Here is a 20,844-nt window from a genome sequence, read left to right as displayed (position 1 = left end):
GTTTGCTCTGGTGGCACCTCAGTCTCTGCACAAAGCCACATTTGCTGGACAGAGGAACCCCTTGGACCCCAGAGTAGAGGAACCCTGCTCCATGTAAGAAGGGGCTGGTTTGGTTTAAGCACATTCCCCCCAGCTCCGGCAGCACCGCCTGCGGTCTGGATTCCATCGGCAGAGGAATGTCTGCTCCCAGCTTTGCCCCTCACCACAGCCCAGGTATCACAGAGCTGCCCAGGGCTGCGAGGGGACAGCAGCTCCCTGCTTTGGCACTTCCCTGGCACATCTCTTCCCAGCCAAGCTGAAGACATGGAACTGGGGAAATCCCAGCTTCTCGGTACTTCAGGTCTTTCCGAGTAAATTGGTGACCAAGCCTTCCAGCAACGTGGACAATGACTGCATGGTTAAACTGGGGTCACCCCCACCTTGGGATGGGGATTCAGGCAGCAATCCAACCCCAGCTGAATCTGGGGGGGTCCTGCTGGCTGCAGCCCCTTTTGTCCTCCAGCCTGATCCTGTAGAGACAGCTCAGACCACAGGCACTGCTGGCACAGAGCTGGAGCACCAGGATTGCACACGACCGCCCGGGATCAGAGAAGCTGGGGGTAGGAAACCTGCAATAAGCACAGAGCATTTATACAAGCTTTAGGCTAAATCCTTCCCTCCCTGGGCAGCAGCACTGCAAAGCCATTTCCTAAAGTCTTGTTATTCCTTTTCAGGCCAGGGCTTTGCAGTTGGCAGCAGGGCTGGATTAGGAAAAGGGAGAGAGAGGCCTGGCAGGCTGAGGGCATTGCTGGGTGAGCTGGGCTGGCAACCAGAGCCTTTGGTTCAGCAAAGGTCGGGGTGACAAGTCCAATATCTCCAGGTCAGGTACTGCAGCAGCCCAGAGTGGCTCTGGGAGGAGAATGAAGGAGGAACACCCAACCTGGCATGCACCACGCCTTATTCCACTCAGAATCCCAGGACTGCTCCTGTTCTGGCCAGGTTGGTGTCCTGAGGGTCTGGAGACGGGATCCTCGCTGCACCCCTGGAATCCCACCAGCACCAAGGCCTTGGGGCAACTCCCGAAGCTCCTTCCCAAAACGGTCCCTGCTGGATCTCACGTGGTGCCTTCCTGGGACCACCCCAAGTAACAGTGTCTGTCAGAAGGCCCCAGGGAGCTGACATTGCAGGGGACACAAGAAGTGATCTGTTATTCTCCAGGAACCAAATAACAAGGCTGTCCCCATGCACCAGGAAGGGTGGACTCAGCCCCGAAGGTCTGGATATGAGGTGTCTGCCTTCGCCCTAGAGACCGTGGAGAAGTCAAAGGTGGGGATCTGCCATCATCCACATCCCACATGCTGTGGAGCTGAAGTCTTGGGGTTTTTTGCCTTCACCTCCCACTCAAGGATTAGGAGCCAAGTACATTTCTCATTGCACCCAGCACATGAGAGGAGGAGAGGCAACGTGGGAGGGCACAGGGGAGTGGGAGAAGCCGTCGGCAGGTGGGTACAGACCCCTCAGGAACACGGCATGCCACAGGCAGAGGCTTGGAGGGCCTGGAAACCCATCCTCCCCTTCTGCAGCTGGGATGGAGGATTGCCTGAACAAGCACTTGCTCTCTTCATGCTGTGCAGAAGCTCTGGGAGAAGCAGGCTCAGGCTCAGCAGGGACAGGGCACCGCAGTGTCACCCCATCACGGGGACAGGTCCACAGGAAGGAGGTGGAAAGCAGGAGGGCTGTGATGCTCAGCTGGTGAGGGGAAAGGGATCAGGGTGTTGAATCAGGATCTGAGAGAGATGGATTGATTTCTTCAATATGGATTATGCAGGCTGACCCCATCTCAGTCTCTGCACTGGCCATGGGGACCAATGTTCTCTGTCCCCCTCCCTGAGCCCCATGGCCCTAGAGTGCCCTGTCTGAGCAGCAGGCACTGTGCTGAGCTCCCCTCTGGGCCAGCAGGCAGCAATGGTGTCACCGCAGCATCTTTCTCCTTCTGGAACAAGTCGCCTCCTAACCCCAAGCCCTTGAGAGCAACACTCATGGGAAACCATGGAAACGGGTGGCAGGCACGTGACAGCGTGTGCCTGCACTCCTGCCCTTGATTTATGTCCCACGTCTGGGACGAGACACAGAAATGCAGGGCTGTTGGGATCGTTTGGGGTTTTGAGGCAGCGGAGAATCACCACAGCTTTACTCCCCATCTCCTGTTTGTGGAGCAGGATGCCACATGGGAATGGGGCTGGGCTCCTGACAGGGCCAGACCTGAGGAGCCCAGAGGGGGAGGCAGAAACCTGGAAAAGGCTGGGGGATTTCTCACTTATTTTTCTAATATTTTCTAATATTTTCTAATATTTTCTAATATTTTAATATTTCTAAGTGGAGACTTTTGAGCCCACACCCTTTGACTCCTGGTGCCAGGGAGCGAGGAAGGGCACCCTCTGCACCCAGGAACCAGGTGCCAGGCTGTGAGCCCGGCGTGGGCTAGGACACCAGGTACAAAAGCATGGAAGATTCCTTTTCTTTAAACACACAGCAAGTGATAACCAACGCTCCACCCAGATTATCCCCCCAGTGCTCATACTGGTCAGAATTTGATTTTTTCCCCTTTTTGAAAGTACTTGCACTGCACTGCAGCTTTGTTCTGGGTTTAAGCTGGGTGTCTCCGGGTTTCAGCTAGGTCTAAAGCACCTCTTCCCCTGCACCTCAAGGGAAGGTGATAAGCTTGGCTGTGCCAACCCGGGTCCAGAGGGGTTTCTCTGCTGCCTGGTGACCACCTTGGGACACTGTAGCTAATATTTGAGCTGGGGCTCATGGCTGCTCATCCCAGTGGCTAATGGGCACAAAGTAAATCCAATTTCCATCAATTTGGTGAAAATCTGATGATTCAGCAGCTGCTGGTGGTGTTACTGAACAATTCCTGACCTCTGGCCAGGTCAGGCTGGCCGCACTGCTCTGTTGTCACTCTGGTGGGTTCAGAAGCTCGCGGCTGAGCTTTGCACTCGAGCTCAGGGGTTCATGGATCCGTGGGGTTCCCGGTGTGTCCCAGCACATATTCCCTGGGGGACCCACAGTGGGGGATCTGTGGGCAGCCTGTTCTCCACCAGCTCTCATTAGCTCCGCAAGAGCAAATTTGCTGACACCACCAGTCTGGCGGCTGCTAACGGGGAGGTGGCCGAGGCTGGTTTGGAGGAGAAACACAGCAAAAAGCCTCGACAGCTCTGCAGTAACAAAGCTCCCGCCCCTCCAGGGGCGCAGCCGCCCCCCAGGCCGTCAGAGCGGCACCCGCAGCCCGTCTGTCCGTCTGTCCGTCTGTCTGCCCGTCCGCCCTGCCGGGGTGCGCAGCGGCTGCGGGAGGCGGCGGGGCACAGCCGCTGCTTCGCTTGTCTCCGATCCCCCTCTGGGGGACTCGCGGTTATTACACGGCTCCGGAGGATTTTCCTGCTCTCCGTGCAAATGGACCGCGCTGTGGGTTTAACATGCCGGATTGTCAGGGAGCTGGGAATGGCATTTGGGTAAAAACCAGCCCCAAAAGCACACCCACGAAGGCGGCGGGAAGCCTGGAGAGGAGGTGTTCCCTTGCCAAGGCGCTGCCAGCAGCGATGCAATCGCGGAGTGACAATGATACCTTCATTTCACGAGTGCCTTAACTCGGGATCCCTTTCAGCCGGGTCCTGCCACAAGAAGGGAGAGCAAATTCTCAGCATTAAAAAGTCCCCGTGGGACAGACCCTGATCTCTTTTGGGGGGCAGAGGGATCCTCGCAGTGGGGGTGCCTCGTGCTCCCCTCTCGACCCCGACTGTCTCTGCAGCCCGAGAATTGGAGATGAGCGAGGGTCTGTCCTTCCAAACAGCACCTCCTGCAAAATCAGGGAGCGCAAAGAGGAGAGCCGGGGCAGAACTCGGCGCAGCCAGCGGTTGGGCTAACTTTAACTCAGCACTCTGGATTCTGAATTTCCCCTGAGCTGTTTACAAAGGGCTGGAAAAAAAAACTTGAAGCACTACCTCCCCCCGCCAGCACCGTCCTGATGTTGCCCAGAACATCTCTCTCATCCCTCCCTTTCGGGGAGAAAAAAAAAAAAAAAAAAAAAAAAGGAAAGGAGGGAGGAGTGGGAGAGAGGAGGAGAGAGGGAGAAAGTGAGCTCACGTTCACACATTGGTGAAGAGGCTGGTCTTGCAATGCCTTTGAATATTTTACTTTTAGGCAGTTCCTCGTCAGTCAGCCACACACATCCGAGGCGAGCTGAAGCTAACTACAGCCATGGACAGCACTAGGAGATCTCAAATCTAATCGCACGCATCCTTCCTCCGGGATATTTTTTAAATTCAATATCTAAACACGCCGACAGGCAGCTGCACTCACACACACGCACACACACACATCCATCCACATCCACACGTCGCAGAGCCGCCGAGCAAACACCTTGTCTCCTCTCGCAGGATATACCCGCTAACACACATCTCTCTTTATCTCCTCCTGGCTTCCCGGAGGATCCTGCCGGCTGTTTTTCATGGAGAAAGTCCAGGGAGAAATGGAGATTGAGAGATGGGAAAGAAGTGAAGAGATTTCAGACGCAGAAAAAAAGGTTATTCAAGAGATATGGAGCAGAGTATATGCAAACTGCGAGGACGTTGGGGTCTCCATACTCATCAGGTATTTGAAAAACAAACCAAAAAAAAAAAAAAAGAAGCAGCAAATGCAACTGAATCTCTTTATAGCTGAGAAAGAGGCAGAACAATATATAGAACTGAGTGGAGATGAATGACAGCGAGTGGGGAGCTGGCTGGGTGTATTTGCTGCCTGGGAGCAGGGATTCACAGCGCTCCTCGGATTCCCACACCTTTGAGCCCGGGTGGCAGCGGCGGGGGGAGCGGGGGGAGCCTTGCCGGGGACTTTGGGGGACGCTGCTTCCATGCAAAGGTCACCTTAACCTGCGGCCGGGGCTGGGGGGGCGGCGGAGGCGGGGGGAGCTCAGCCCCGGCTGCGGGTGGGTTGGGGATCTGGGGTTTTTGCCCACCCCACCCCAGGGAGCGGCGTGCGGATGGCACGGGTACGTAGCAGGCTGGCGGGTGAAATAATGCAAGTTGGGAGCCAAGATAAAACCCAAGCAGGTGTGTCTCCGAGGGCACCATCTGTCCCTCCGGCGGCAGCGTCGGCGGGAAGGAGAGCGCTGAAGTTGGCGGTGGAAGGGGGCTGTGGGGGGCACGGGCGGGAGAGGGGGCAGTGGGGGACAGGGAGCCAGCAGCCCCGGGAAGGGGGTGCAGAGCATCTCCCGATGGCCATGGGGCACAGACAGCAGCTCGAAGCTCTGCACCTGCAACCAGAGCAGGGGAGATGCTCTGGAGGTGAGGAGCAGACGCAGGTGGGGGGTTTTGTGTTGTCTGGGAGTACAGCCATGTCCAGGTAGACCGGGAAAGCGCCGAGTGGAAATCCCACAGGGTCCCACTGCCACTGGGAGTTTGGGGTATCGGTGGGGTATGGCGCAAACAGGCCGTTTCCTTGTTTGAGAAGGGATGGGAGGACGGGCAGGGCAAGGAGAGGGGCAGGTGAGATGGCCTCAATGGTCTATTGGCAAACAGCAAAGGTGCTGTCCAGAGAGTCACACCACTCATCGCTGGGGTCAGTAATGCTGGGATGTCCCTGGTCAGACTCCCACCTGGACCAAACACCGGGCACCCCAGGTGGGAGGCCAGAGATTGGGTTGTGTCCTTCCAGTTTCCTCCTGCAGCAGGGGACTGTGGGTGCGCAGGGAACCCCTTGGATGGATGTGCTGTTTATTAATAATCATCTGAAAGTTTTCCAACAGACTAAGCTAAAGCCCCGAGCCCACAGGGTATGCAGGGAGCAGAGCCTCCCTGGACATCACCATGAGCAGAGCCAGTTCCCCTCCAGGCTCGCTGCCAGCACTGCAATGGGATTTTCTCACCAAGACCCCCTTGCAGATTCCAAAATGACATTTGACCCCCCCTCTCCACCTCGTTCACAAACATTTCCTTCTCTCAGAGCCAGATGATGGCCGAGCCCGTTCTCCCAGGGCCCCCACCCCGTGTAGCCAACCAGGGCAGTCAGGAGGTGTGACAGCCCCAGGGCTGGGGACACCAAACCTACCTGGACTGAGTTTGGCAGGGATCTGGAGGTTACAAAATCCCCCTTAGCCCCATCCCATGAGGTTCAGCTCGGGGTTTGGCCACCAGCCATGCATGGCCAGCCCCTTGCCCAGCACCCGGATCAGGCCATGGCCCCATCTGCCGGCACTGCCAGGTGCCCACTGCCCACAGACACAAGGAGAGTGGCTGTGTGCCCACTGCCGGCACCGAGGGACTCATGGCAATGCCATGGGGGATTCACCCAGGCAGCTCATTGCCTTTGGAGCCCCCATGGAGCTCAGAGCAGGGCTGGGCATGAGGGGCATTGAGGTGTGGCAACGGGGACTGTGTGGCCGAGCTCTGGTCCCAACTCAAACTTTCCCAGTAGAAGTTTTTGGTCCAGTTTGGGATTTTTTTTTATCCAGGCAGAGTTGTGGCACTGTGGTGAAGGTTTTCTCCTGCTGTGACAACAGAGCAGGACAGAGCTGCCTGCTAGGGTGAACCCTGGCTCCTTGGGAACCTTTTCATCCTTAGTCATGGCACGCGCCCTGGCACATCCCAGCTAAACCCACCACCTACTCCCTCAGCCAGAGCTTCCCTGGGACGCTTAAAGTGAGGTCTGGCCTTTCGGTGCGTGTCCCTGGGGATAGTGATGCAATTTGGGAGAGGTACCATCCCCTCCAGCAGCACCTCTTGGAGCAGCACATTCCCCTGCACCCGCATGGCACAGCTGTCCCCCGGTCACAAACCCTGTCCCCAAAGAGGGCTTTGTGCCGCTGCCCTGAGCCCCGCTGTGAGCTTTGAGCTGCACCTGAGCTCCCTGGGGAAGCACGTGCCGGAGGAAAGCAGGGCAGCCCTGGCCGGGGCTGGAGCACCGGCGCTGCCGCTCTCCCAGCTGCGCTCGCAGCTGGCAGCAGCCGCCGGGAGAAGTGGGTCATGCGTGGAGGCGGCCGGGAGCCCGGGCCGGCGGCAGCCACTTCCCAAGACATGATTCAGCAGCTCCAGAGGTCGGGGATGGGGAAGGGGCAGTGGGCGGCTGCCGGTGGGGTCGGTGCGGGGTGACCCGCCCAGCACATTTTGGGTGGGCACGCAGACAACGTGCCGGGGGCTGGGAGCTGCCCCAGTCAGCCTCTGCCTCACTAGTGCCCGCCTGGTGTTCTTGCTCACCTAGCTGGGGAAACTGAGGCAGAAAGGGGTTTGCACAGGTGTGGCCAGGGAGAAGGAAGGGAGATGCGTGGCTGTGGACCCCCTTTGATGCAACCCCCACAGGCAGAGTGGTGAGAGCAGGTAAATCTGTCAGCACTTCTCTGGTCGGGGTTGTGACCAGGCACTCAGCTGTGTCTGGTGGCAGAGGGTCTCTCCCTGCTTGCCTGCTCCATCCCCCCTCCATCCCTTCAGAGCTGCTGAGGGCACGGAATTACTTTTTCCCATGTGGGAAGGTCTGGGGGGTTGCAGCACTTCTGAAATGAATCTGGGGCCTGATCCAGGGTGGAGGCAGGGAGGCAGCACTGCCCCCCAAAAGGCAGTGATGAGGGGTCTGCAGTGCTGCCATCCTGCAGGAACCCAGCCCAGCTCCCTCTGCCCCTAACGAGCACCCTACCCCTCCATTCCCAGCCTTTCCATGCTTTGCAGATGGGGAAACTGAGGCACAGAGCTGGGCATCACGTTCCCATCCCTCGTGGCTGCTGCTGGTGCCTGAACCCACAGCAAACCCCTGGGGTCCTGCCCTGGCACGATGGGTCCCTGATCTCACAGGGCTCTGGGACCCCGGGGGACACAAACACGGATAATGGGGACAACGGCTGAGCAGCCACCGGATCCTGGGAATCTGCGCTCTGTGGTTGAAACTATGTCGCTAATTGACAATTTCCTCGGTGGGGAGCTTCGCCCCGGAGGAAGCAGAGTCTCCTCGCCACGCTCATCTTCCTCCTCGGGAGCTCAGGGGCCTCTGCAGGCTCCATCTCACAGCTGCCTTAACCCTTGCTGGAGCTGGAGCAGGAATTGGGGCTGGAGCTGGAGTCTGGAGCTGCTCGCAGGGGGCTGTGCCTCCTGGCTGAGTGGTTCCCAAGTGGGCCAGCTGGGAGCCCTGGGCTGAAGCTCTTCCGTAGCCTCCCCATGACACCCAGGCTCATTGCTGCGCCTCAGTTTCCCCATCTGTTATTTAGGAATGAGTACTTTTTGAACCCTCCCTCAGCACAGAGCTCACAGCAGGGAGCTCAGGTGAGCCAGGGGAGCAGGGCAACCTTCAGAACCTGCACTAGCCCTCGCTGTACAGTGCAGGAGCCCCTCCAGCTCATGGCCCTCCCTCCCCAAGATCCCCCTTTTCCCCTTCCAACAGTTCATTGGCAACACTCCGAGACAGGGCTGGGAGATGCGAACACCCGGGGCTGGCCCAGCCCTCCGCAGCACCCAGGGGCTGAGAGCACCCAGAGGGGGCTTGGGACTCTCAAATCCTTTGCAGATCCCGACTAAGCCCAGGACACCAGGGCTAAAAACACAGCCTGTCCTGGCCGGCGCACGCGCTCGCTCCCACACCCACACACACGTACCACAGGCACAGATGTGGGACCACAAAACTTTATGGATCCCAGCAGGGGATAAAACCCAGGGATAGTTTCTGTTAGACCCCAGGAGAACCTGCACCAAATGTTAATGCTGTGCCGAGTGCAGGCAACGCAACCTGGCTCAGCCACCACAGGCTGTGCCACCTCCACAGGGCTTCACCACCGTTCACTCCGTCTGCACTTCAGATCCATCAGCTTTCCAAATTTCCGCCTTCTCCATCACTCCTGGTGTGCTCTTTCCCCCTCAAGAGATGTAGGAGGGGAAGCAAAAGGTTTGCCAGTGCAGGATCAGGCCCCTGGATTTCGACAGCTGCTTAGTCTGAGCAAACACACCTGGATTCAGACAGCTTGCAAAGAGCTTTAAAATATGAAAGCACTCCTTGGATGCCAGACGTTATTGTGAGTTCTAGGTTAAAATAGCAAAAAATCTGAGTAATGAGTCTGGCAATGCAGAAACCCTTTTTTTTCAGCTGAATCGAAAAAGTATGGGCTGAATCTACCCAAAAATGGCATTTAAAGAAGTGATTTTGCAGCTAGCCCCAAAGCCAATGTGTTTTGCAGAGGTGTCCATAGGGAAAGGCTCCGTTGCTGCCTGGTGAAGGACACATTTCAGGGCAAAGTGGCTGAGAGAGATGCAATATCTCTCTTTGAAAAGGGCCCCCTGAAAAGACCGGCAGCAGAGTCCCTGTCCCACGGTTTGTTCCATGCTTCGTGAATGGTTGTGGTCAAGCTGGGGAGACGTTCTTTCTGGGGACAAGGAGAGCCAGAGAGCAGCAGGGCTCTGCTCTGCTGGCACAGGCACACATAAGGGACATTTCCCAACCTAACAACCTCTCCATGAGCAGTGAGGGGGCGAGTGAGGGTTTAGTAAGCTCAGTCTCAAACAGCCCCTTCTCCTACGGCTGCATTGTCTCACTGGTCACAGCTCCCGGGACCAGCCCTTTTGGCTTCTTCATGGCCAAGGCAGCTGTGTGGGGATCCCTGTGGCACACCCCGTACCAACCACGACCTCGGGGCTGCCAGCAGCTCTTGGGATGTCCAGAGAACAGCCTTTCCCGTGTCCCCTGTCCCCGTGCTGCCCTTGCATCACTTGCAAGCCACGTGGGGATAGAAAAATCCCACTCAACACCCCGAGAGCGGCAAGGACATCCAAGGTGACCACGGCAAGGAAAGACACAGAGGGCGAGCAGTTTCCCCGGCCAGTTTCTCTGGCTGTGGCTAAGGATGGGTCGGTTCCAGCCGTGATGATCCCTCCTCCAGAGCCGGCGGCGAGGGCCAGGTCTCGGCTCTGCCAGCCCGCCCCGTTAATGGGGCTGCGGCGGCGGAGCGGGGCCGCGCCCGGACGCGGCTCGGCGAGCGCTCGCCTGTGCAGCTTCAGGGCTCATTAACGGCAGGGAAATGTCAGGACAGCCCTGGCAAGGCTGGCAGGCGCTGAGGGTGCCTGGGGAACGCAGAATGCAGGCTGGGCTGCCTGGCGATCCTGCCCAAGCACAGGCAGGGCTGAGTCGGGGCTGCTGGAAATCGCCGTGGAAGCGTTGGATGGGAGAGGGTGTGGTGGTGGTGGACACCAGCGACACAGAGGTTCTCCGTTTTAGTGGAACATGGGCTGCATCCTTGTGGATGTGTGTTACCCACCTCTCTACCCAGCCAGGGGTCTTCTTCCAACTCCAGGGGAGGTAGGTATCCAGACACATTTGGGAAAGCCACTTTGGCACTGTTAATTCACTTCTCTGATGACAGCTGTCCTTACCCCTACCCTAAGGGTTCATCCATGCAGCCAAAAGCCTTTGGGCCGAACCCACACATGTGCTTGGGGAAAACACCAGCAGTGAGGACTTGGAGGTGTGAGCTGTGCACACAAGAGCGAGCAGCAGATGCCCCTGGGGGTTTCTAGCTCATGTCCAAATGTATTTGGTGGAATCTTTGCCGCTGAATCCACTCCCAGCCTCACTGGGGAGTCCTGGTCCCTCTGCCTTGGGGCATTACAGCCTCCAAGCACGGTTCTGTGTTGTGCTGGATTCTGCTCCCAAGGCTTTGCAGCGGGGTGCAGGCTTCACCTGGAGGAAGGCCAGCTCCACGTTTCTCTCGGCTGTAGAAGAACTTGAATTTAGCATTAGTGTGTGGATGGGGGGCTCGGCCCTTTTCCCTCCAGCCCTCCTATGATGGAGCTGGAGATGTTGCCCACCACCATCTCCACCTGTCCAGGAGCTTTCAGAGACAGGACACTGGAGCAGGCAGGCACAATCCTCTTCTTGCTCATTAGGTTTGCCTTTTCCCGTCTTGCTGAGCTGTGGCACTGACACGGCTGAGACCTTCCTCGCCCTGGGCTGGGTAAACACCCAGGCAGCACCCAGAGCCTTTCCCCAGCCTGAAAAGGGGATGATGGGCTACAGGTGTCTGGGAGGAGCAGGGGGAACGTGCAGGCGAAGCGGTGAGACAGCCCTCGGCATAATAAATAGCAGCATCACACATCACCTGCCTACCCATTATCAGCTGCTTTGTAGGCACCCGAGCAGAGAGGAGTTGGAAGGAGAGGTTTGAAAAGGGACACGGAGAGGCTCCAGGCTGCCTTAGAGTTTCTCCCACGTAGAGGGACGAGGCGAGAGAAAACATGAAAGCATTGGTAGGTTGAGTCACCAACCCTGGAGGGATTGAAGAGATGTGTAGATGTGGCACTTGGGGACGTGTTTTAGTGGTGGGCTTGGCAGTGCTGGGTTAAGAGCTGGACTTGGTGATCTTAAAGGCCTCTTCCAACCTAACTGGTTCTGTGGAAACCTAGAAAAAAGCAGGCTCCAAGTGCTGGCTGGGGTTCAGCTGAAGCTTCCCAGCAGATCTGAGGGTTCAGGAGTATTTTCACCCCATGGTTTGCAAACAAGGTAGGTGAAGTATCAAGGGTTTAGATGCTCAGGAGGACCAAGCAGCATCCAGGTGTCCTCTTTCCAGCTGGGGAGGCAAGAAGGTGGCTGGGTTTGGAGATTTCCTCCATGCAGGATTTGCTCTGGGGAGAGGGAGGAAGGTGGGGAAGATGGAGGAGCCACTCCTCCTTAACAGAAAACAGGTTTCCAGTAACTGCAGTGGGTTTGCACCTTAATTATTTCCTTTGGCTCTGCTACTGGGAATGGTTGTGTCCTTAAAGTTGTTACAAGGGCAAAAGAGAGAGGAAAAGCAATCCTGACATCCTGTCCGCTGGGTCCAGATGTAGCTGGCAGAGTACAAATTAGCGGGTGCAGAATGGAATCGCTTAAAAAGAAATTTAATGAGATCGGTGTGCAGGCATCTGGTTCCTATCAATCATCATTTTGTGTGATATGCAATGGTAAATATCATCTTTTAATGACTCTGATGGAGAAAAAGAGCCCAAACCACACACGCGCGCATAATGATCCAAAAAAATTCCAGAGCCCGAGAGGTTTGAACTCTCAAAATTATCTGTAGATGGAAAAACCCCAACCAACACCTCTTCTAACTCACTGTTGTTTGAGTTATTTTATTCCTTTTATTTTTTTTTCCTCATTTCCTCTGGTTATATTTAACCTTTGTGTTAGATTAATCTTCTCTGTTTATTAACAACTACCACTGAGTGAGCCTCCTTCCCTCTTCTTTGTGGTTTGACAGCTCCAATATTTGCTCCAGGTAAAAGTTCTTGCTGCATGTGCCTGCTGCTCTCCAGGGAGAGGTGGCTGCAGGTCTCTGGCCATCCATGGGTTTGCTTGAAGCAAAGAGGTTTTGGGCTCCTCTGTTTCAGTTTTCCACCAAGGAAATCCAGCAGACACAGGACTGAGCTGAGGGTTTGCTCTTTTCCATCCCCAGCATCGCTGCTGTCCTGATGGCAGATCCCTTGGGAAAGCTGCTGGGCTCAGCTCCTGTGGGGCCGCCAGTTTGAGGGTCTGCAAAGCAGGGAAAGGTTGGAAACCAAGTACTCGGATCCTTCATTGGTCCAGTCTCACCCAGGTTGGGGTATTTTGGGGGTTTAACCAGTCTTTGCTCCTGGCATATCTGGCCAAAAGTGGGGAGAGGTGGAGGTGATGGTCTCAGGGTCTCCTTTTGGCCCTTCTCTTGTTGGGGACACGCTGCATTCCTGGTGATGCAGAGGTCAGTTCCCTCTTGCTATTCCCTTCCTGCTTCAGAGCAGGAATTTTTCTCAACTCATTTCCCATGCCTCCAGGACATCCTGCCCTTCTGCTGAGATAAAATACGGCTTTTCAGGGAGCTTCCCGTGGTTTGGGGTTCAGAGGTGGAGACATGCAGGGAGCAGCTGGCAGCCTCCATCCCCTGGCTGGGGCAGCAGGTCCTGCTTCCTGTGACATCCCCTGCTCCCAGTGCCTGGGAGGATGCCTGTTAGGGGGAAAGATCCACTAGCAGGGATGGTAAAACCCTTAACTCTGACCCCAGCAGGATGATCCCTGTTGGAGCTGGAGGGCTTTGCTGGGCATCTGGAGCTGCAACAGCTTGAATAGAGGTGGGGGGAGATGGGATGGGGGCAGAGGGATGCTGAGTCCCGTTGGAAAAAATGGTCCCATTAAACCAGACTGGAATGTTTGCCCTTCTGTGGGGAAATGCCACAAATTAAATCCTGGGAATGATGCTATCCATGCAGCCCTGGCCAGCTCCATCCCCCAGCACCTCTCTGACAGCTCTGAGCTGAAGGACTGAGCATCTCTGTGGTGGCAGGAGCTGGAGACAGCCAGGCCTGGGAGTGATTTCTCCCGACAGGGACCAGATGTGTCAGGAGAAGCCGTGCCGGGGGGAGGAGGCTGCACAACAACAAGAGGAGTTTTGTCATGGGTCCCCTCTGGGTTTTGAAAGCAACACCTTATCTCCCCCCTTCCACCTTCCTTCCTCCCCCACCCTTTCCTCGGCACACTCTTCACACCTCCAAAACCTATTTTGGGCCATCTGATGAATCCCAGATGCCTTGGGGAAGCAACAGAAGCGGCGGTGCACTCCAGGCGCTGCTTCACGCCGCTTCCTTGGCAATGCCCCCAAGCTTTCACAAGCCAAGGGAGCGGGGGAAGGAAGGGAGGGGGGAAAAAGGAGGATAACAAATTGGTGAAGGAGCCTGGTACTCAATATTGCGATTATTCATGGAGTGGTGAGTGGGGAAGAGGATCCCACCTGGTTCTGGAGACAAGCAGTGATGGCTGGAGAGAGAGGTGGGATGGGTTCAGTTTCCCGTGGTCTGGGATGGTGCTTGGGAAGGGGGTTACGGAGGGGAGGATGCAGTCTGCCTGGAGCCAGGAATGATGGGGGACAGCCTGGGAGCACTCTGCTGCCTCCTGAGCATCCTTCACCAGTCCAGGAGCCAGGGAGAGCCCTGTAGGAGGGAGGGAGCTGGGCAAAAGCAGGGAGCAAATGCTGACGTGGTTCTCTCCTGCATAAATTAGGTGGAAGGGGGTGTTTAATGTGACTCAGGTGTCAGCCCCAGCTGCAATGCTGGCATGGGTGGTGTTGGCATTGGTGGCTCCAGCCCGGTACCCTGTCACCTTGTGCCCTTCCACTCCCTGCCCCCTCCAGCCCTCCACCTCCCTGGAGAGCTCAGTATATCAGCTGCGATCGCAACTTCATTTCTTTCAGCTGCATTTCATTGGGGTTGATTTAATCTGGCAGAAAAGAGGATCCCCTGGCCCCCCAGAGGGGCTGGTGAGGGTTTGGGGTATCCTTGTGCTGGGGGAAATGTCACAGATGAGTAGTGCCATAGCCTTAGGTCCTGCTGGAGACTCTGGTGGGGCTGATCCATGAAAGCTGGAGGCAACCTGGACAAGGGGACACTGTTCTGGGTCGCCATGCAGAAATAAAGCCCATGGGACCAAGGAAGAGGGGCAGCGAGAGGCTGAATGGGGTAAAGAAAGGTTTTCATGCTCATCTCCAGCTCTCTGAGGCAGGACGTGATGTTTTGATGCATGTGGGCACATATCCAGCATCTGGCACACCTGGGTGGCATCTCTGGGCATCAAGAACTTAGCCTTGCCTCTGCTTTGTGGATGAATATCCAGCTGTGCTGACCTTGTAGCAGATGGGGTTTGGGAGAAAGGCATCAACCTGCTGGTTTTCAGACAGCTGAATGCTGCAGCTCCTGGGGAATTCGATAGGAAAACCAGCCCTGGCTGTGTGAGACGCAGGGGGGTGGCTTCCAGCATCTCCATCCCTCCGTGCTTGGCTTTAACCCCTCAGCCTGCTCTGCCCCTCCTGATGGCATTTCGTGTCTGTTCTTTCTGGAAGGTTTTTTGTGAACTTCCCCTCGGCCAAGCAGTACTTCAGCCAGTTCAAGCACATGGAGGACCCGCTGGAGATGGAGAGGAGCTTGCAGCTGCGCAAGCACGCTCGGAGGGTCATGGGGGCCATCAACACCGTGGTGGAGAACCTCAACGACTCCGAAAAGGTCTCCTCTGTCCTGGCCCTGGTGGGCAAGGCCCACGCCCTCAAGCACAAAGTGGAGCCCATCTACTTTAAGGTAAAGGATAGGAGCAAAATAATCTTTGGGCTGCTTTAGGAAGAGGGCAGGGGAAGAGGAGCTGTGGTGAGCTGGTGCTGCCTGTTCCTTGGCTGGAGAAGCTTGGCTGGATGTGGGGACTGCTCCCCACACAGCTGCAGTGTCCCACTGTGACACTGTCCCATGGAGACCACCGTTCCCACTCACAGCCAATGCCAGAGCACCCAGTACCTCCCCCTGCCCAGGGAAACACACCTGGCTGTGTCCCTCTTCTTTTGGAAATTAAGCGTGGTAGCAGGGACTCAATTAGTTGGCTAATTAGCTGGTTAGAGCTAATAACACCAAAATGGCAGGTTTGATCCCCATGTGGCCTCTCACTTAAGAGCTGGACTTGATGATCCTTATGGGTCCCTTCCAACTCGGAATATTCTGTGATTCTGTAAATAAATTGAGGTGCCCAGACTGGGGAGATGCTTCAGCCTGCAAGCAGCTCCCTCCTCAGGCCTGGGTCTCTGCCTTGCTGCCTGGGCAGGCTGGTTACCTGTCCTGTCTGCTCCCAGGGGTGTCAACAGACCTCCAGGATATCTGTGTCCTACAGACAGCAGCAGGACTCAAGTGTTTCTGTAGGAAAAAGCTAAATTTGCTGTGAGCAGCTCCCTGGAGAGTTACTAACCCCTTGCTGGCTATCTGCCTCCCCCCCCAGAAACTCACTGGTGTCATGCTGGAGGTCATTGCTGAGGAATACCCCAATGACTTCACCCCGGAGGCACACGGAGCCTGGACCAAGATGAAGACCCTCATCTACACCCACGTGACGGCGGCCTACAAGGAGGTGGGCTGGGCTCAGTACCCCACTGCCACCCTGTGAGCGCCCAGGGGGCCACGAGAGGGGCAGGGAGGGCTTCGCTCACCCCAGGACTTCACTCTGGTCTCTTCTCAAGATCTTTGCTCAGTTTGGGGAGCCCGGTAGGGCCAGTTCTGTCAGCTGCCAAGTCACAATTTGATCTCCATGGGGTTTAAAAACAAACTATCTAAGCCAAAAAACCACAGAACCATGAAGGGTGTGGGTGGGTTGGGGTGAAGCAGTTGCAGGGGATGCTGGAAGGGGATGCAGAGGGCGAGGGGAGAGCATTGGTTGTTGGCTCCATCTTCCTGTCCTGGCCTGTCCATCACCACCTCCCAAACCCTGCACCTCACCCGCACCATCTCAAAGTCCCTTGCACAAGTGCTGCTGCCCTGTTCACTGCCGAACAACACAACCCTCATTTTCCATGCGAAGCCCCTGGGTAAACCTGGTTTTTGGGGGTGCACATGGAGACCTCCGACTGGCACCGAGAATGTTTTGCTTTGCACTTTCTCTATCACCGGGCACGTGGCAGGGCCGGCAGCCAGAGCCACTCTGGGTGCCCATCACCCTGTGCTCCAGGTGGGCAGCAGCCCTCACCTCTCCTGTCACCCACAGTCCCTGTCCTTGGCTGGCTGCTGCAAACCCTCCTGGGGTGGGAGGGACGTGCTCCCACAGCACGAGAGAGTGGGAAGGAGGGGGACACCTTTGGGCTGCTTCCCCTCGTGGCTCGGGGCATGGTGTGTAGGTGGGATGCCTGTGCCATACGTGGGGAGTTGGTGAGTCCACCCACTGCCCTTCAGCTCCCTGAGGATGGGCTTGGGTGGCACACGATGTGCCACTGCCCTGGCAGCTGGTGTGTGGAGGTCTGTCTGTCCAGCTCTGCCCTCTCAGTGAGAAGGGGGATCAGGCTGTGACCAGGAGGGGGAAAGATGGCATGGACATATTAGGAGGGATTTCTGGGTGTGAGGAAAGGTCCCTTCTCTGTTAAAATTAATAAATACCTTGTACAGAGCAGATTCCTGCCCTCGTGGTGAAACTGGGTTCCTCTGAATAAAGTGCCTGGTAGAAATCAGCCCCTGCAGGAGCTGTGTCCCTCCCAGGGACAGCAGTGCTCCTGCCTGTGCCTGACAAAGGCTTCTCCCACACCCCCCAAAACGTGGCTGCAGGGCTTGGAGCACTCATTCCGCCTCTAACACCGACTCCTCCTGAACTTCTGGGTGAGTCTGCCTGGTTTGTGCCTCAGTTTCCCCTGCATTTATGGAAAACGGAGGAGGAGCAGCCCCGTTGCCTCCTGCCCACATGTGGTTGGATTTATAAGATTTCTGGCAACTGATTGGGAAAGGGCTGAGGATGAAATGTCAGATGTGCTGGGAAGCTTTGGAATCCTTGCCACCCAATATTTCCCTAAAGGCCTCTGCTATTTTTAGAGCTCTAGCATTAAGGGCAATGTTATCTGTTGAAGTGGGAGGAGGGTTCCCTTCTGAGATTTCCTCTGGCCTCGCTCCACTGCTGTCCTGGAGAGCTGGCAGCTCCCTGAGAGAGACCAGCTCCTCTCTTGGATGCCAGCTGGACAGGCAACCAGCCCACGGTTCCAATTGGGATCCCCACAGCTGCCTTGGGGACATCCCCCCACTGTGGGGACACAGCTGGAGGGGGCAGCAGCCACTCCCCCAGGCTGACCTCCCTCCCCCAGAGCAGACAGACAGACAGAAACTCCTGCTTTGCTCACCTGTGCTTTTAATCATCCCCAGGGACAGGTTTATTGTGTCTCAAAATAGCCCCAGGACTCCAATAATGTCACTACAGCCACTCTGGCCTTGCAGTTCTTTCCTTCCTACATCCCACACTATCACTGATGGAGAGGAGCAATGGAGCCTGGAGCAAAGGCACGTCCTGGGCATCCATGGAGAGCTGGGTGGCAATAAAAGCTCGGGCACAGCTGTCCTTGGCATGGCAGCATGCAAGATCCAGGGCCTGTAAAAGGAAGGGACAGGCACAGGGTGACAAGTGATGCTGCTTTGCTCATGGGGTGGGCTGTCAGTTAGAGTCAGCACCCCCAAAATTCAGCCCACCAGCCTGCACTGGCGAAGGTGCCAGCAGCTGCTGCTTCCAGCTCACACTGGAGTGTCAGAGCGGCTGCTCGTCCCTCGAGTGTCAGTGGAGGCATCCCTCAAACAGCTGTTGCTGCCCAGGGCAGGGATGGATGGGGAAAACCTGTTCAGCCATTGACTCCCCTCCAGTGCAGGACTGGAGAGGGATCACTTGGATCAAGACTGTTAGATGATATTTGTGTGTGCACATCACGGGACTCTCTGGAGCACAGCTTTGCTGACTCCTGCCAAGGCCTTGAGGCCAGCAGCACATATTTCTGATGAGTTCACGTACTCCCTGTGCTCTGCGGATGCTGGGCCAGGGCTGTTTCCGTACAGGGATGTTTCATCTTTAGACAAAATTTGCACATAAACCTTTGCGGTTAATAATCTCCAGGTGGGAATTTTATTTTTGCAGCGCAAACCCTTCCCCTCCCTTCCCACAACCAAAACTGGGCTCCCAGTCTGCAGAGAAGCCACTTTGGAGCGCCTGGAAATTCTCCGTGTTCCTACCCGACCTACCCGTGTGCCTTGGCTTTTGGGGAGCAGCAGCAGCCAGGTCCCCCCACCTCCCCTTTAAATGGCACTTGGTTTCTCCTTTCTTTTTTTACATCCCTAGAAAAAGCTGACCCGCGGCCTCGTGCGCCCACGCGTGCGTGTGCTGGGCTTGGGGTTTTTTCCAGGCACTTTTTCCTGAAGCACATCCAGATGTGTGCAGCTGCTGTCCCTCGAGGAGCACCCTCTGCTCCCCATCAGCCAAATTGCAGGCCAGTCCAGTAGATGCAAACAAAAACAAGTTTATTTTTATCAGCTTCGTAGGAAGTAACATGAAGCAGGAGGGTGGCCAGGGCAAACCTCGGGAGGGGAGGAGATGGAGATAAAGCGAACGCCCCCTCTTTGCCGCCCGCAGCTGAGGAGGCATTGCTTAAATCCAGGAACATTCTCATCTGGGGAAAGATGAAGATCAACAGAATAAGGAAAAAGTACCATTCCAGAGTGACAGGGCTGATAAATGCCATGTGGAAGAGCAGGAAGGGGGGGGCTGTGTCCTGGCTCTGTGCGCGGCTCCCCGGCACACACACATCCATGCACAGCCATTCCCTGTCGCTGCCAGCCCATTGCTCCCCCCTGATCCCACCACAGCCAACTGGGGGCCCCTTTATCCCCGTTTTGTTCAGGTTTTGCTCTCTGGGGCTTGACCTTTCACTTCCTGGCGCATTCAGGCTGAGCTAAGGGCACTTTGGGCTGAGCTCTGCTCTCCTTGGTGGTGGCAGGTAGGGATCAACTTGCAAAGTCTTTTCCCCAAGATTCATGGGTGAGAAGATGGGGGTCAGGGCATGATGCCAGCACATGTTGGGGGCCAGTTGGTCTCTCTCCTGCCCTGTGGAGGTTCCCTGTGTCCCCCAGCCCCAGCCAACCCCTGGCTCAGCCAGCACCTTGGTACTATCATCAAGGGCTGGGCTTGGAGCTGTGATCCAGGTGGGAAAGCCTTTGTGCCCCCTGCCAGAGGTAGAGAAATGCTGAGTGAGGGGGGGATTTAGCGTCCCTGGAGCAGGGTCCCCCTTGAGCACCTCGTCCTGGCTCTCTTTGGCAGCACTCGCTCATGTCAACCAACTCTTGTCCCCTCCCCTGAAGCTCAACATTTGGTCAGAGGGAGTTGAGTGCTGGAGGGAATGGGAAGCACTGGGTTGGGATGGGGCATGGATCCCTCCCACCCACCCCATCTCCCTCTCCTATGCCCAACATTCATGGCAGGTTTAGCTCTGCAGACACCTAGCTAGAGAGACCCCCCAGCACCACCAGGACCCTTATGGGCCTTATGCCACCAACCTCATCTTCTCTTGGGGGGTGACAAATCCCCGAGGCAGCCGAGCCATGAGCTCTCCCTGGGGAATCCTCTCGCATCTCTGCCACTTTGTCCCAGGAAAGAGGTCACAGCATCTCCCCATTCCCTGGAGCATGCCCAGCGACTTCAGTGGGGACCAGATTTCACCTGGCTGGCCTCTGGTGCCAGAGCTTAGCCTTCCCTGCCCCTTGCCGTAGGGAAGCTGCCCTGCTGCGGGGACGTCGGAGCGAGGGCTGCTCGGGGCCAGCGCCATCGATGCCAGACAGAGGGAGAAAAGGGAAACCCATGCACTGACCTTGGACCAACTTAGGGAAAGGGAGGGACAAAACCACCCGCCTGGCTCTGACCTCTTTGCCGGGCTGCGGCGCTAATTATTTTCCACAGCTGAAGTTGTCTCTAATTGTTAGTATGTCTGAACCAGTCCCAGCGTGACCCACAGACGTGAGCTGGCGCAGTCTGATGTAACTCCGTGTCTTTCCTGTTCCTGCTGCGGATTCTGTTCATGTTCGTGTTCCTCGGCGCTTCCGTGCTGGTTTTATACCTGCGTTCCGTGTGTATGGGTGTAACTTGTTTTTCTTTTTGTAGGTTTTTAGTATGTTTGTAACCGGACAAAATGGTGTTATTAAACTGAAACTTGTATCTTCAGTGGATAAATCAATCAAACCCCCTCCCGCTCTGCTTGGTTTCTTTCTGATGCGGTGGCTACGAGGTGAAGGGGTGTCAGGGGGCTGCCCCTGGGGGTTCCTGCTCACTCTGAGGGAGCTTTTTGGCTGGAAAGCAGCAGCAAAGGGAGGGGATGTGCCCACCAAGGGTGGTAGAGGTGGCTGGAGGCATATTAGCAGTGCACCCAGGTGGGGAGGGAAGGGTCTGCCCCTCCTCCAGGCTCTTCACTTGGCTTCCAGGTATGTTGTACAAACCAGCAGGGGCTCTCCTTGGAGCAGGAGCTACTCCTGTGCTTTTGGCAGTCCAAGCAGTCCAAAATACTTGCTGATGGCCACAGCATGC

General features: G+C 56.3%; 1 protein-coding gene across 1 annotated transcript; it reads left to right on the top strand.

The window, feature by feature from the left end:
- The first annotated feature begins 4,114 nt into the window (after window positions 1–4,114).
- CYGB (cytoglobin) lies at window positions 4,115–20,507 on the top strand. The gene is made up of 3 exons (XM_042032634.1): window positions 4,115–4,629; window positions 14,846–15,077; window positions 15,760–20,507. Exons 1-3 carry the CDS (start codon window positions 4,487–4,489, stop codon window positions 15,922–15,924), a joined length of 540 nt encoding a protein of 179 aa, XP_041888568.1. The 5' UTR covers window positions 4,115–4,486; the 3' UTR covers window positions 15,925–20,507.
- Window positions 20,508–20,844: the final 337 nt, after the last annotated feature.

Source organism: Corvus kubaryi, unplaced genomic scaffold (assembly GCF_017639235.1).
Source record: "Corvus kubaryi isolate FWS band 111438036 unplaced genomic scaffold, C.kubaryi_AGA036_p1.0 37353, whole genome shotgun sequence".
Lineage (NCBI taxonomy): Eukaryota > Metazoa > Chordata > Aves > Passeriformes > Corvidae > Corvus > Corvus kubaryi.
Note: the sequence above shows the minus strand (reverse complement) of the source record. Positions and strands in the feature narration are given on the sequence as shown.

Coding starts and splice junctions, on each gene's coding strand:
- CYGB (XM_042032634.1), top strand. CDS start 4,487: ATGGAGAAAGTCCAGGGAGAAATGGAGATTGAGAGATGGGAAAGAAGT. Junction 4,630..14,845: donor GGGGTCTCCATACTCATCAG/GTATTTGAAAAA, acceptor TCTTTCTGGAAG/GTTTTTTGTGAACTTCCCCT. Junction 15,078..15,759: donor TGGAGCCCATCTACTTTAAG/GTAAAGGATAGG, acceptor CTCCCCCCCCAG/AAACTCACTGGTGTCATGCT.